Source organism: Excalfactoria chinensis, chromosome 11 (assembly GCF_039878825.1).
Source record: "Excalfactoria chinensis isolate bCotChi1 chromosome 11, bCotChi1.hap2, whole genome shotgun sequence".
Taxonomy (NCBI): Eukaryota; Metazoa; Chordata; class Aves; order Galliformes; family Phasianidae; genus Excalfactoria; species Excalfactoria chinensis.
This window is the reverse complement of record NC_092835.1, coordinates 9,146,535-9,160,176: the sequence shown is the minus strand read 5'-3', so window position 1 is coordinate 9,160,176 and position 13,642 is coordinate 9,146,535. Positions and strand designations below refer to the sequence as shown.

At 55.9% G+C, this 13,642-nt stretch overlaps 1 protein-coding gene and 1 long non-coding RNA gene across 5 annotated transcripts in view; both read right to left on the bottom strand.

Annotated features, from left to right (window-relative positions):
- The window catches only part of LOC140257116 (uncharacterized), a 47,999-nt gene that overhangs the window by 20,140 nt on the left and 14,217 nt on the right, over positions 1-13,642 (bottom strand). For 3 of the 4 annotated variants that reach the window (XR_011904957.1, XR_011904958.1, XR_011904959.1), the window contains one exon: positions 51-133. The exons of the other annotated variant lie outside the window; for it this stretch is intronic. This is a non-coding gene — a long non-coding RNA (uncharacterized lncRNA). The remainder of the gene's footprint in view (positions 1-50; positions 134-13,642) is intronic. 4 annotated transcript variants of the gene reach the window in all.
- On the bottom strand, positions 9,630-12,156 carry CEBPA (CCAAT enhancer binding protein alpha). The gene has a single exon (XM_072346492.1). The coding sequence runs from the start codon at positions 11,794-11,796 to the stop codon at positions 10,822-10,824; it is 975 nt and encodes a 324-aa protein (XP_072202593.1). The 5' UTR covers positions 11,797-12,156; the 3' UTR covers positions 9,630-10,821.

The window sequence follows — 13,642 nt, the reverse complement described above, 5'->3', positions numbered from 1 at the left end:
GAGAAGGACTTCTCCCAAGCCTCATACTTGGGCATTTTCTTTAAACCTACCCATCTCAGTCCATTTGCCGAGTCACAGTTTGGAGACCACTGAAGACAGGAAATACTCCGCCATCCAGAACCTGGAGCTGGGTCTGAAGAGGGATTACGGACAGGTTAAGCTGCTGGGCACCACATACGTCCATCCCAGACAGGATACAGATACCTCCTGTCTCATCCCTAGAGAAGCTTAGTTTCCTCCTTCCTCACTCCAGCCACCACCACAATGTACCTACCTGCTTTTTACAGCTGCCTTCAGCTGTCACTCTATTTCACTTCCTTCCTCTCTTTTTGCTCCCTGCTCTATCTGTTGCTGCCGATCCACTTTCCCATTAATGGTCACAGTCTCACCAAGCAGGGCAAAGCTGTGGTCAGTAAGATCTCCTGTCAGGGCATGTCATACAACTCTATTACAGCCAAGCAACTGCCCCCTTCTTCCCCCCAGCTACGTCTTCCTACTTGTGAAACCATCCCCTCAGAACCAGAAGAACCCGCTCCAGGGGAAGGAGCCTGAATGGGGCCCTGAAACTCAGCTTTTAGAGCTGACACTGAAGTCCGGAGGTGCTCGGCTGTACCACCCACAAACGTCATGCGAGTGGAAGGTGCTGTGCATGCCTCAGTACTGGCCCTGGTGTTATCGCAGGACACATCATAACCACCATCATAAAAGCGTGCAATAATGTCAGTTTAATTAATGGTGAGAAGAACCAAGTCTTGCCAGGCCAGATGGCAAACCCTGAGTTTCTCACATGATGACTGTCAAATTAGTGTCTCCACAAAAGAACGTCAGAGAGCACATTTAATAAACCTTGGAAATGTTTATCAGAGCAGCAGTAGAGATCCTTGCTGACCCACTAGGACCTTTGGGTGCAGAACAAAAAGCAGAGAAGGGCTTTGAGGAGTTACCACCAAACAAATACCTAAAACTAGGCAGTTTATAGACCTGACTTCAGCACTGAAGCCCAGTCTCAGTAAGGTCCCTCTTCCTCAGCCACCTGCACTCTGTGGTCTCACTCTGATTCACATGCAAGCTTTCTGCTCCCACATCAGCACAGCACCTCCAAGGAGCTGCATTTTTCCACTCTCATTCACAGGCACACAAAGATAGAGGGATGATACCCTGAATGCGCAGAGGAGTGGGGTCTGGGAACCCAGCTCCCAGCAAGCCAAATGAATCCTGAGGCTCCTCAAAACATGAAGCCCTGTTCACTTCACTCTGGAAAAAGCTGCTGACCAACAGTGGGAAAGGAAGCAGAAACACCCCATTGCTGGGAGGCATGGCTTCACCCAGAATAGCCGGGGGGCTGGCAGTTAGACTGTCTCATGGGAAGTGAGAGATGCACAGATTGAGGAACGCACTGAACCCAGGTCACCCACTTCCCCAGTGAATACTCTAAAATAAATGGCAGTGACTTAGAAGACTGACACCAGGCAGAAGGAGGGAGAAGCTCTCTCTTACTTCAGCAGGATTGCTGGCTCTGTCCCTGGGGAGACACTGGAAGCCCTCAGTGGATGCAAACATGAAGCATGCACGGAGTTTCTGTTTTCAGATGAGATGGCAAGGGAACTGAGAGTGGAAGGAGGCGGCAGAAACACCTGCATTTTCAGGCTGTCCTCTAGACATCAAACATACTGTTCTGGGAAGCCTCAACACATCAGCTCCGCTTTTGGCTTTGGAGTCTGGCTCTTAAGGTGACACAGCATGGTGCCCACTGCTCATATCCTGGTGCTCCTGGGCCAGCAGTCAGCTAGCAGTATGATGGCTCAGGGTAATGGGGTACCCAAAGCCAACAGAATAAGGTTCCTCCATTCTACCTGTGCTCCTTGGGTAAAAGGACGTGGTTTGCTGAAGTTTTGTCTCTAGCACATGGCCATCGACTAGCCAAGGGAATCAGCTTCTATCTTCTGGTGAGACTCTGGAAACTGTTTCTTACCCCTTTATTGAAAGCAGGATAAAAACTGAACTGACACTTTCATTCAGCAATAAAACACTCTTTCAAACTAAATCAGTTCTGCCTTGTCTGGATGAAAGACTGTTATATTTTCATGGTCTTATGTGTTACCTTGCAATATTAACATGAAAACAAGCCCTCCACACAAAGGAATCAGAGAATGTATTGCAAGTGTTGGCTGGAAGTTCCATGTACAGTGTTTTTCAGGTCTGCAACGCAAAAAGCAACATAATATAACTTCTGCAAGCTGCTTCTCTTGGCAGATAAAGTTCCCACGTTCAGTTCAACTCAAAAGGCTGAAGTGACCAACACCGCTCAGCCATCCTGCCGTATCTGCTGCAGCCACTGCGCAGTTCTGCTTTCGTGCTGCTGTTAGCATAGGGAGTTTCAGAAGAATTTTGGATCGGCTTGGAAACAAGTCTAGCAGGGTGCTACAAATAGAAATAGCAGAAGAAGGTAGCAGAGTAAAAATATGCAGTGTTAGATCACGGGTACGGAAGTAGTGCAGACACACAAAGCCAATGCAAAGGATGGGCACTTGCTACGATTCTCAGCGTATCCCACTTCCAAATTCCCAACAAGGCTCCTGTCTGCACTAATCTCACGTCCATCCTTCACACTGACACACACGGCCATCCTGGACAAAAACACAACTCCGGTGCCCCTTCAGAAGGCTTCACACATCAGCAGGCTGTGAAGTTTCACCCCTCATAGCAGTGTGCCCCATACTGGAGCCATTCAGGCACCGGGGATAGAGTGCTTGTAGTTAGGCTCAACCAACTTGCACAGTGTCCCACACCTGAACATCTGGGTGCCTACAGCAAGGCTTTGCTCACACACCCAATGGCCTGGTTATTTTCCAAGGGGCAGACCACGTCCAGTTCCTACTGACTCCTGCAGGATTCGTCAGCCTCATTTAGGCATTTAAATATGGATTTAGAAGCCTAACGTTTGGCACTGGGGGTGGAAAACTCTAGCCAATAAGGCTGCACAATCCTATTACCATGACGGCTTGGAAATGTGAGAACTCAGCAGTTTGGAATAAGGCGCCACATTAAAAATAGATTAAACTGAAAACAGCCCATGCGGCCTCGGGCGCCTCGGACAAGTGTCTGCCAGCTGAGATGCCTCGCAGGTAACTGTTCGTGAGTGAATCAGGTGCTGGCTGGAGGTGCCCACAGCTGCCTCGAGACACAGACAGATTCTTATTCCAGAGACACTATTTTTTTTCTAGCACCATATGAAACTCGGCAGCCCCAACCCTACGGGGATCTGTGTAAACCTCCAGCTTGCTCTGGTTCCCATGGCACTCACATCCACCAGTTTCACTTTGAATTTCAGGCTCACAAATCCCCACTCTCAGCCTAGAGATAAAGGCTGCCGAGCCAGTGCTCCAGTGATGGAGCAGGACTGCTCCCCCTCCTTATGACACTGAAGGAGCCAGTGGTGGAGCCAGGCTGCCCTGCTGTGACACAAGGACAGCGTGGCAGCACGCAGTGCAAGGTGCTGGGAGGAATTGTTCCCTGGCCTGCTGGCAGCCTGAGGGTGAAACAGAGGGAAAGCTTGTCTCCCTGCCTGGTGGCTTTCTGCTGGCCGGGGACAAAAGTCACTTGTCCCTTTGGTTCCCTGAGACCTGCCCAGCATGACCGCAGAGATCTGAGCTGCTGGTGGGCACTCATGGCAGTGGTGGGGTTGCATTTCAGCGTCTCGGCTTCTTCTCCTCCAACAGCTCCCAGAGGAACGTAATAGCTTTTATGCTCAACATATGCTGTCATATTCTATTATATCTTTTCTTTGGAAGTAACTTCATAAAAGACCAAAACAAAACAAAGACCCAAACCCCAAAATCCAACCAGCAAAAAGAGCTGAGGGCAACTGCAGACATCACCGATGAATTACTGCCCCTCCACTACAAGGAGTCTAGAGAAGCCATAGCCTTGCTGGCTTCACAAGAGCCATCTGCCATGCGCTGGCGGTTACTGGTCACTAACAGCACTTCTCTGGATTTCTGCTCTTTCTCTTCTCCATTCCTATGATGTGGTGAGAGCCTTGATAGCGGCTTTTGCTGCCGCATCAGCATTTGTGGTATAAAAAATTTGTGACAACAGTGCAAACCTTTGGATTCCACAGCTGGCTGAGCACAGGGATGACCAACAACAACCCCAGCTCCTGGCTGTCCACCTCCACAATCAGTGCTGCCCTGACTGATCCACATGGTGGTCCCAGACCGACAAGGAGCACAGCCTTACAGCAAGGACGGGCTTGGGGCACGCTGGGTGTATTTGCAGGTAAGAGCTCAACAAGCTGCAGTAGTATTACAGGCACACTCCATCCAATTTCATCTTCAGCTGAGCACAGTAACTCACTGAATATTGCAATATACACTTGACAGATGAAGAAACCTTTTGCATTTTGTTATGGTTAATTTCCTGTATCTCTCTCTGCAGTTTATTTTCCCTGCAGGATTGTTTGGGAATGCCTTACAATAACAGGACCAACAGTACGTACCAGGTGTGTGAATGAGTAACTGCCCACAATAAAAGCGCTGCCAAAACTTTGGGGGATTTCAGAGTATTTTGTTTCTGTAGGTACAGGTTGTCTGAAAACACTGCCTGGTTTTCAGTGGAATAAATAAAAGCAGGTGAATGACAGATGGGGATCTATCTCCTCCAAGCCTCGGGTTTTACAAAGAAGTCCCCTACACCCCCAGTCTACTCACAACCTACGTATTTCAAGATCCAGAAGGCACCTTTTCTCATACACAACCCCAAAAACTCGCAGTACGCTTTATAATCCCAAAATACCTCCATGGCACAAAGCCACGTTTGCAATACGTGGGTGGAAAAGCTGTCAGCATAGCGGAAAAAAAAATAATATTCTGCTGAAACTCCAAACTTTGCAGAAACAGCTGAGTCACTCGTTTGCAGTTAAGGTAGCCTGGGCTTGTTGCCCTCTGTGCCTGTTTGGTGCCTGGCACACACGCCCAGCCCCTGCCTGCCAGCACCCAGCACACCTGGGATGAGAGTGCTCCCCTCACAGGTGTTTCTCATCACCCACTGCTAATAACTGTGGGCTGCTGACCAGCTGGAGGTTCAGAGCCCTGAGGTTCCAGCAGCACTGTGCCTAGATGGCCAATTCACACCCATCAGCTCAGCCCTGCTGGCAGGACGACACACAGCAGATCAACAACTTACAACTTGACCGCAGTTCTCAAGGCAAACAATGTCTCCCCAACCTTTATTATACAAAGCACGAACATGATGAAAAACTTGAAAACCTCACTCAAGTGCACTAAGTTAGAAGAACAGAAGATGCACAAAACGACCTCCAAATTTCATTCCCTTTTAAGTCTCCTGGTTCTTTAGTCAGTGCTACTGCTTTGGCTGGTAAGAGGGAGCTGCCCATGAGCCATTTATTAGCACGTAAAATTAATGAAACTGCAAAGCTCTAGCAGCCATAACTGCCAACAGATTACAGACTCTACTAATGCAGTCATACGTGACATCTAGAAAGCTGCTTACAGGACAAGTTCACTACTCTAAGATCAGAAGTAGCTTTGCCATTTTAAATCCTAACTAACAAATTGTCCACAAAAGCTGATGTGCCTCACTTTTGTGTTACATGCCAGCAGCTGCTAACCAGCATCACCTGCACGCGTTAGTGGGGTACAGCCCACACTGCACATCACAAACACAGCCCGGACATGAACTGCATCCTTGCCCTGCTCTCCCATCACACCGGCATTCAGGGAAGGACGCTGGTGATGGAAGAAATGCAAGGAAGGATTCCCCCGTGTTTCAAAATCTTCTGTAAATCTTCTGGTTGCTCTCATGTTTCACAGATCCCAGCAGTCCTCCCAGCAAGAGCACTTTGCTTTTCACGGGAAATGACTCTGACTGGGGGGAAAAACATGCTTTTCTAAATAAACAGATGATGTTATATAGTGTGAAAGCTAACAAAATAGTGTCCTCAGCATGCCTACTGCCTTCCTGCCATCACACTGCACCTGCCAGGCTCAGTTTCCAAACGCCAGGCCTTCTAACAGAAGCTATCATACCTCTGGCTGTCCCCTGGCCTGGATCCCCCTCCTTTGGAGACTTGCTCCCACTCCAGCTAAATCAGGGAGATTTCTGCCGCCAGCAGCATCAACTCTGAAGCTCCTCTCCCCCACACCTCAACAGCTGATGTCTGCCCTCTCTCTTTCCTCCCCTCAGTATATCCCATTTTCTCCTGAACGCTGCAGTTTGTGGGCCAGAGCCGGGACAGCAGCAGAGCTCCCACTTCAGTCCCACCACAGCTCACAGAGCCAGCTGAGCAACCACATCAGCACCAAGAGCTCCTCCCCAGCAGTGAGAGGACACCTGCAATCCACAGAGGAGATGTCCAGCACCAGTGTGCAAACCTTCAAGGAACACCCTCAGTGAGGAGCATGGAACGCAAATACCAAAATACCTGCTGCTCACACGAGCCCTAAAACATTCTCATTATTTGAATTCTTCTCCTACAGCTGCAGAAAGGGAAGAGCAAACATTACCTGCTGCAGAAAGCGCACAAAAGCCCTCAGTGTGGCCCATGAGCTCTTGCAGGGCTAATTCGGGTCACAGACAGAGCTCTGTGGACGTAGCCAGCTCCTGCACAGCACTGCCAACACCAAACCTCCGCCACGGCTTATAATTCTAAGGAAATCATCCACACGCAAATAAGCTTAAAGAAGTTAGTGAGCATACGTCTCCAGGCCTCCAAACTGAAGGAAACTGAATTCTGCCCCACAAAGGAGAATTAAGACCTAACATATAATGACAACACAACGAAAGCAAAACGTGTGTGCAACAGACAAGCGTACAGCTGTACATGAAAGCTCAGGCACGTGATACTCACTGACCTGCAGCAGCTCAGCAGCAGCCCTCATCTCCCAGTCCCTGGTCGGGGTGTATCGCTGCTATTCATATCATCTCCCCTCCCTGAGGGACAGGGTCACATCTCTGAGACATTTATTCAGTAAAGAGTTTCCCTGATTCCACTGAGATTTTGCCAAATAAAGTGGTCTGAATGCACAAAGCAGGGTCAATGGCGAAATGTGGCTTTGAAAGATGTAAGTAGTCAGAAATCACAAAAGCCCTGCTGAGGAAAGAAGCTGAGCTGATCCCTTTCACGCTGCCACGCATCGTCCTACTTGAAAGGAGAAATCAATTCATCTGACAGAAAGGAATCGCATCTAAACTAGGGCAGGTCTCCAAACTCCCTGCTAACTAGGAACAACTGTCAGAATAGAAGCTGCCCCTACTGCACAGAAACTATGGTGAGTGCAGGTAGCCAGAGTCAGCTCCTGCTGCATGGGCCCATCCTGTTCCCACTGCAGCCAGTGGCAGGGCTCCAACCTGCTTAATGGGAACAGCAACGTGCTTTCTATCTACTTAATATAAATGAAGATACGCATCTCCTCTTTGACATATTTTGGGCTCAAAGCCATTGGCTAACACTTGTTTGGTTCTCTGTACACACATGACTCATGGGATAATATAATGCCTGACTTCCATTCTGCCAGACCTGTCTTTCTCAGCGGTTAACTATTAATTTTGGAGGCAAGATGCAATGCTGCAGTAAAATAGGATGGTGTTAAAGTAAGAAAATTGCAGTTAAATATTTAGAGTAAATGAATCAGATTTCCTTTTGTGAGGATTCCCTTCCAATTACAGTCGCAGCCACACGCTGCTCAGGACACCAGCCCATTGCTCCTGCACAGAGGGTGAGGTCACCAAGCCTCCAGCAAAGCACCGGGCAGGCGGTGTGCTGTGGATGTGCTGCCTTTAGCCATCTCAAAGAGAACCCAGATTGCAGAGCTAGCATTACAAAAACCCCTATTCCAAAAAGCTGCTTTTTATTTCAGGTCCCATACAGACCAGCGGGCCACTCTGGCCATGCTCAGTGAGCTCTGAACACGTGCTCATTTTCCACCTGTAACGCCTTTGGGGTGAGCTTCGACTCCTCAGATCCAGTCGAGATTTAAGATACCAAGGCCTACCCCAACCTTTTACTCAATTACATGTTCATCCTTTTTAACCACCAAACTGGGTCAAACTCGGCAATCACACGGCACAGAGAAGCACCTGCTTCCACCTAACAGCAAAGCAGCTCCCGCTGCCCCTTCCAGCAGGAAAATAGTAGCAGAGTACTCCAAAAACTCCCCCGCCACAGTGGAAGAAAATGAATCACTGACAAACCTTGTCGTTCCACCCCCGGCCCAGACTTCACTACGGCCACGAGCAACCTCTCACCCGGGCAGTGTGAGCACACGGCCGCTCTCCCTCCCCCCGCCCCGCTCCACGTGACCGCCCGCCATCCTGCCTTCCCCGTCCCGTTCCTCGTGTCGCAGCCCGGGCTCTGGGCCTCGTGTCGGGGGCCGGGGAAGTAAGTCCTGCAGAGCCAGGCTGGGACACGCGCTGCGGGACGGGCAGCACGGCTCGCGCTGTTACGGCGGGCATCTCCAGCGCTTTCTGCTGCGAGTAACGGACCCTTCGGGCGGCACCGCGCAGCGCAGCACGTGGCCGGCCGCGGCACGGCTCTGCGGGACTGGGGGGGAAAGAAACCAAACGTCCGGATTTTTGTCCGGCGGCCGCAAAGCGCAGCTGTTCCCCCGCAACAAGCGATGCGCTCCCAACGTGAATCTAACCGAGAAGTAAAAATCCTTCATCCCGCTGCACGCCCTCCCGTGCTCCGCGCCGCCCGGCCTTACCTTCGCTCAGCGGAGTCGGAACGTACCCGCAGCGTCCCGCCGAGGATTGCACGAGCGCTCGTAGTACCGCCGTGACGGCGCGGCTCGGCCCGCAACATGGCGAGCTCCCGGCCTCCTCCCTCCGGCCTCGCGCCTGCCGTACCGCGTGCGCCTCGGCGCGTCCCCGCGGAGCGTTTCTCCGCCCCGCCCCGTGATGCTCCGCTGCTCGCGGCCGAGGCAGCTGATACGCGCTGGGGCGGCGGAACTCGGAGAACGCCGCGACCTCTCCTTCCGCGACCCCGTCGGGCGTCGCTTCACCTCGGAGCCGGCCTTCCGCCCCGGATACCCCCGTGCCCGGCGCGGCCCCCTTGGCCCGACCCGGCCGCGCTCCCTCCGCTGGAGGCCGCCGGGCGGGGCGCTGGCGCCCTATCGCAGCTGCCGCTCGCGCCGCCTCCCCTCGTGCTGCGGCCCCGAACCCGACCCCGGGCGCGCCGAGGCGGGGCGGGGCCGCCCTTTGGGGCCGGCGGTCGCGGCTGGCCCCGCGCCTCGTGGTAGCCGTTGCCCCGGGGGGGGCGGGAGAGGGAGAGGAGGGGGAGGGTCGTGCCGCGTCGAGCCCCGGAGCGGCGTCTGCGTGCCCGGCCGGGGCGAAACTCCCCGGGGGAGGGGCGGGTTCCAGCACCGCGAGCGGCCGCGCGGCGTCTCCGCGTGTCCCGACGGCTTCGCGTCCCACCCGGGCGCTCCCTCCTTCCCGGCCCCGCAGCGCAGAGCGGGATCGCAGCTGCACGCGGCACGGCACAGACCGCCTCCTCCCGAAGGCGTCGTGCGAACGGGACAAACGGGAGCGATCGGCGCCGCGGTGCCGAAAGGGGCTCGGAGCCGCCTGGCCCCGGGACGAGCACTGGAATACGCATCGGGCGGTGATGGCAGAGTATATGCTGTTTATTATGAATGTAACCGACAAAACTGTATATGCGGTCCCCTCCCAAATTAAAAAAACAAAACCAGAACACCGATGTGTGCATATACGTCCACGTTCCCACCGCACACGCACGCCGCACACGCGCCCCGCACGCACCCGCGCTGCCCTCCCGCTGCCCCGGCTCTGTCCCCGGGCGGGACGGGGCCGCCTCCCGCGGGCTGAGCCCCGCGCAGCGCTCCCCGGGCCCGGAGCGGGGCCGCGGCCGCCCGCAGCAGCGCAGCTCGCACTCACCCACCCACCCACACAAACAATAAAATAACGTTGCAGCACGAGGGCATAGTCTCTGTCACCAGATAAGAAAGTGGTGTGATGGCAAAGATCTAAGTAATGCGATAAAAATAGTGTAGCTAGTATACACGGAAAGGCTTTCACATTACATGAGGCACAGCTTGGGCAGACACAGACACGGAGAGGAGCTGAATGTCCTGGGAGAAAGCAAAATACGCTGAGAGTTCGTAGTAAATACCCGCATCGATAGGTATTTATTCACTTGTGCTTCGCCATGTCGTGACATACAGTACGAGTCGCCGCCGCTCTTCCTGTCGGCGCAGGGAGCTCCGCCGGGCCGCCCTCGGCCCTACTGTCCGTCTGCCGGGCCGGGCTGCCCGCGAACCCGGCTGTCCGCCGGTCCGGATGTCCGTCGCTCGGGTCGTCCCGTCCCGCTGACTCCCGGGACGGTCCCGGCGCTGCTGCCGTTCCGCATCCGCCGCCGTCCCCGTGCCGGCCCCGCAGCCCGCACGTCCCCGCGCTCCTTCCTCGACAGGCTGAGGGCACAGAGCTCCTGCAGGCAGCTTTAAGGCACATCTGGGCTGCTCTATGTGCTTTATTACTGTTACTATTATTATTGTCTTTTACCCTGTGTAGACACGTGGGCTTTTTTGTTTAATCTCTTCCTTCCCCTCACCTTTCTCTTTACAAAACCCACCACGTTTTTCAGCTTATTCGTGTGTCAACCCTAAGGCACCGACCTGGTAATACTACAGCTGCCTGGCTTCTTTTATTGGTCATTATTGTTGGGAAAAAAAAAAAGAAAAAGAAACAAAAAAAAAGAAAAAAAAAGGAAAAACAAATAGCCCACCCCCCACAATCTGAACCCGCTCCGGCACCGCTCGGAGCGCCCGGAGCAGCGGGAGGGCCCGGCTAGGCGCAGCTGCCCATGGCCTTCACCAGCGAGCTCTCGGGCAGCTGCCTGAAGATGCCCCGCAGAGTCTCCAGCTCCCGGCTGAGCTGCTCCACCCGCTTCCGCAGCCGCTCGTTGTCGGTGGTGAGCTCCAGCACCTTCTGCTGCGTCTCCACGTTGCGCTGCTTGGCCTTGTCCCGGCTCTTGCGCACCGCGATGTTGTTGCGCTCCCGGCGCACGCGGTACTCGTTGCTGTTCTTGTCCACTGTCTTTTTGGATTTGCCGCGGTGGTCGGCGGGCATCATCTTGAGGGCGCCGGGGGCGGCGGGCAGCGCGCCCGGGGGGTGCGGGTGGTGCGGGTGGTGAGGGCTGGGCACGGGCGTGGGGGGCGGCGTGGGGTGCCCGGGCTGCAGGTGCACGGTGGTCTGCGCGCAGTGGGCGATCTGGTACTGCAGGTGGGACGGGTGCTGCTGCGGGTGCGGGTAGAGGGCCGCCAGGGCCGCCGCCTTCACCTCCTCCTCCTCGCGGGGCTCCTGCTTGATGACCAGCGGCCGCAGACCCGGCGCGGCGATGCGCTCGTACAGCGGGTCGAGCTTGCCGTCCATGTAGCCGGCCGCGCAGCCGAACAGCGGCTGCTGCTGGTGCTGCGGGTGGTGCCCCGGCGCCGAGGCGGCCGCGCCGGCCCCGTGCATGCTGTGGAAATCGAAATCCCCGGCCAGGACAGCCTTGTGCTTCTCCTGTTGCTTGCTGTGCTGGAAGAGGTCGGCCAGGAACTCGTCGTTGAAGGCGGCGGGGTCGATGTAGGCGCTGATGTCGATGGAGTGCTCGTTCTCGCAGATGTCGCCGAGCTCCGCGCCGCCCGCAGCAGGTGCCGCCGCCGAGGGAGCCTCTCTGTAGCCGTAGGCGCTGCCGGGCAGGGGAGTCTGGAGCTGGTGGTGCTGGCCGCTGCTCATCGGGGGCCGGGAATCGACCTCGTAGAAGTTGGCTTGCTCCATGAAGCACCTACAGCCTGCCGGGCATGGTGAAGGGCTCCGGCAATCCAGGGTTCGGACGGGGCGGCGGCGGCTCTGCCAAGCCCGCAGCACCCCGCGCTCCCCCGGCTCAGCTCGGCGCGGCTCCGCTCGGCGCGCCCGGAGCCCGTCCCCCGCCCCGGCCCGCCCGAGCCCCGCTCGCCGCCTGCCTGCCTGTCCCGTTCCTAGTGGGTTGCCTCGGTCCTGCGTGCCGTATATATACACCCCCGCAGCAGGGCCGGGGATCGCCCTCTAGTGTCCTGCTGGGAACCTCTGACCACCGCGCCCCGGCTCTTAGCGCCCCGGTCCGGCCGGCCGCCCTCCCTCGGGAGCTCCGCTCTCGCCGAGCCCTGCGCGGGGCCCTGTGCTCCTCCCGCCCCCCCCCCCCCCCCGCTCTGGGGGCTCGGAGCCCGCAACGTCCGATCCCGTTCCACTGGGGAGCGGCCCCGAAGCTCACCATCACGCGCGAACTCGGGGGCGCTGGGCCGGATGGCGCACGGTGTCCGCCCCCGGGGCCCGAGGCGCCGTCCCAGCGGAGTTACCGGAGCTCGGCCCGGTTCGACGCGCGGGGTTCATCAGCTGAGCCCCGTGGGGACCCGCGGAGCGCGGCCCCGAGCGGCGCTAGGACCCGGCCGGGAGCGCGCCCTGCGGGGCGGGGCTGCGGGGCTCCGCGCTGCGGGCCGGGGCCGGGGGCAGTGCCGGGCCGGAACGCGCTGCCGCTGTCCCGCCGCTTCCACCGTGCGCGGGCGGTGCGGGGATGAACGCGCGGGGCTGCCGCTCCGTCCCGCCTCGTCTCGCGGCGCGAATCGGGCAGGTAAATTTAATCACGGATTTCCCCGAATGCAAACACCGCAATCTCGGGTTGTGTCGGGCGCGGAGCGGATCCCGGCGTTTACCCGAGATAAACCTCGGCCGCGTGCCGCTCGGAAGGCGAAACGCCGGGGCTCAGCTCCGAGTCCACCCAGAGCAACTGCTGGGAGAGCCGCGGCCCGAGGAACCCGCGCTCCCTGCCCGGGATGGATTCGAGGCACGGAACCGCCTCCTCCCCGTCCAGCCGTACCTGCCGGCCCCTACATCCGCTGGCTCGGGCCGCTCGGAAAGCAGCACAGTGGAAGGAAGGACGCACCGAAGCCAGTGAAACAGGGGAGAGGGAGATCGGCAGAGAAAACCCCAGCACAGCTATGGCTACAGAAAGAACTGCCGCATTTCTTAGTCCCGGATGGCTGAATGAACCAGAAGCTCGTAATATCAGATTGCTTGCTCAGAGTTCCTTGCAATTCACAGTGACTGGCAAAGCCTTAGGAACAAAACCCCCACGAAGCAACACCTGTGAGCCTCTGCTCCCCACACAGTCGCGAGGTGCAGCCAGCACAGCCTTCTGTGAGTGTGTGGTGGGAAACGTTCATATAGAATACAGAACACAGAATCTATGTTTTATGAACATACCTTTCACCTTTCAGTGTCAACAGAAAAGATAAATCCTAACTGCTTTTTATATATGCTATCTTCTGAAATTATGATATACATTGGCTTCAGCACATAACAGTGGGTACAAAGGGTATGCACAGCCTGATCAAGCAAAGAGCCCATATGGAAGAACTCCAAAGTTCTGATAGAGAGGAAAATCCCCTGACCTGTGACAGAAATCTGGGATGCTTCAGCGTGGGCAGAAATCACAGCATCACAGAACTGCAGGGACCGGGAAGGTCCTGAAGAGATCACGGAGTCCAACCCGCTGCTACTCGGGTTCCAAACAGCAGGTCACACAGGTAGGCATCCATACAGGTCTTGAGTATCTCCACAGAAGAACCCCCACAACCTCTCTGGGCAA

What these genes read in the sequence shown, in the direction of transcription:
- CEBPA (XM_072346492.1), bottom strand. Translation starts at nt 11,796, where the DNA reads ATGGAGCAAGCCAACTTCTACGAGGTCGATTCCCGGCCCCCGATGAGC.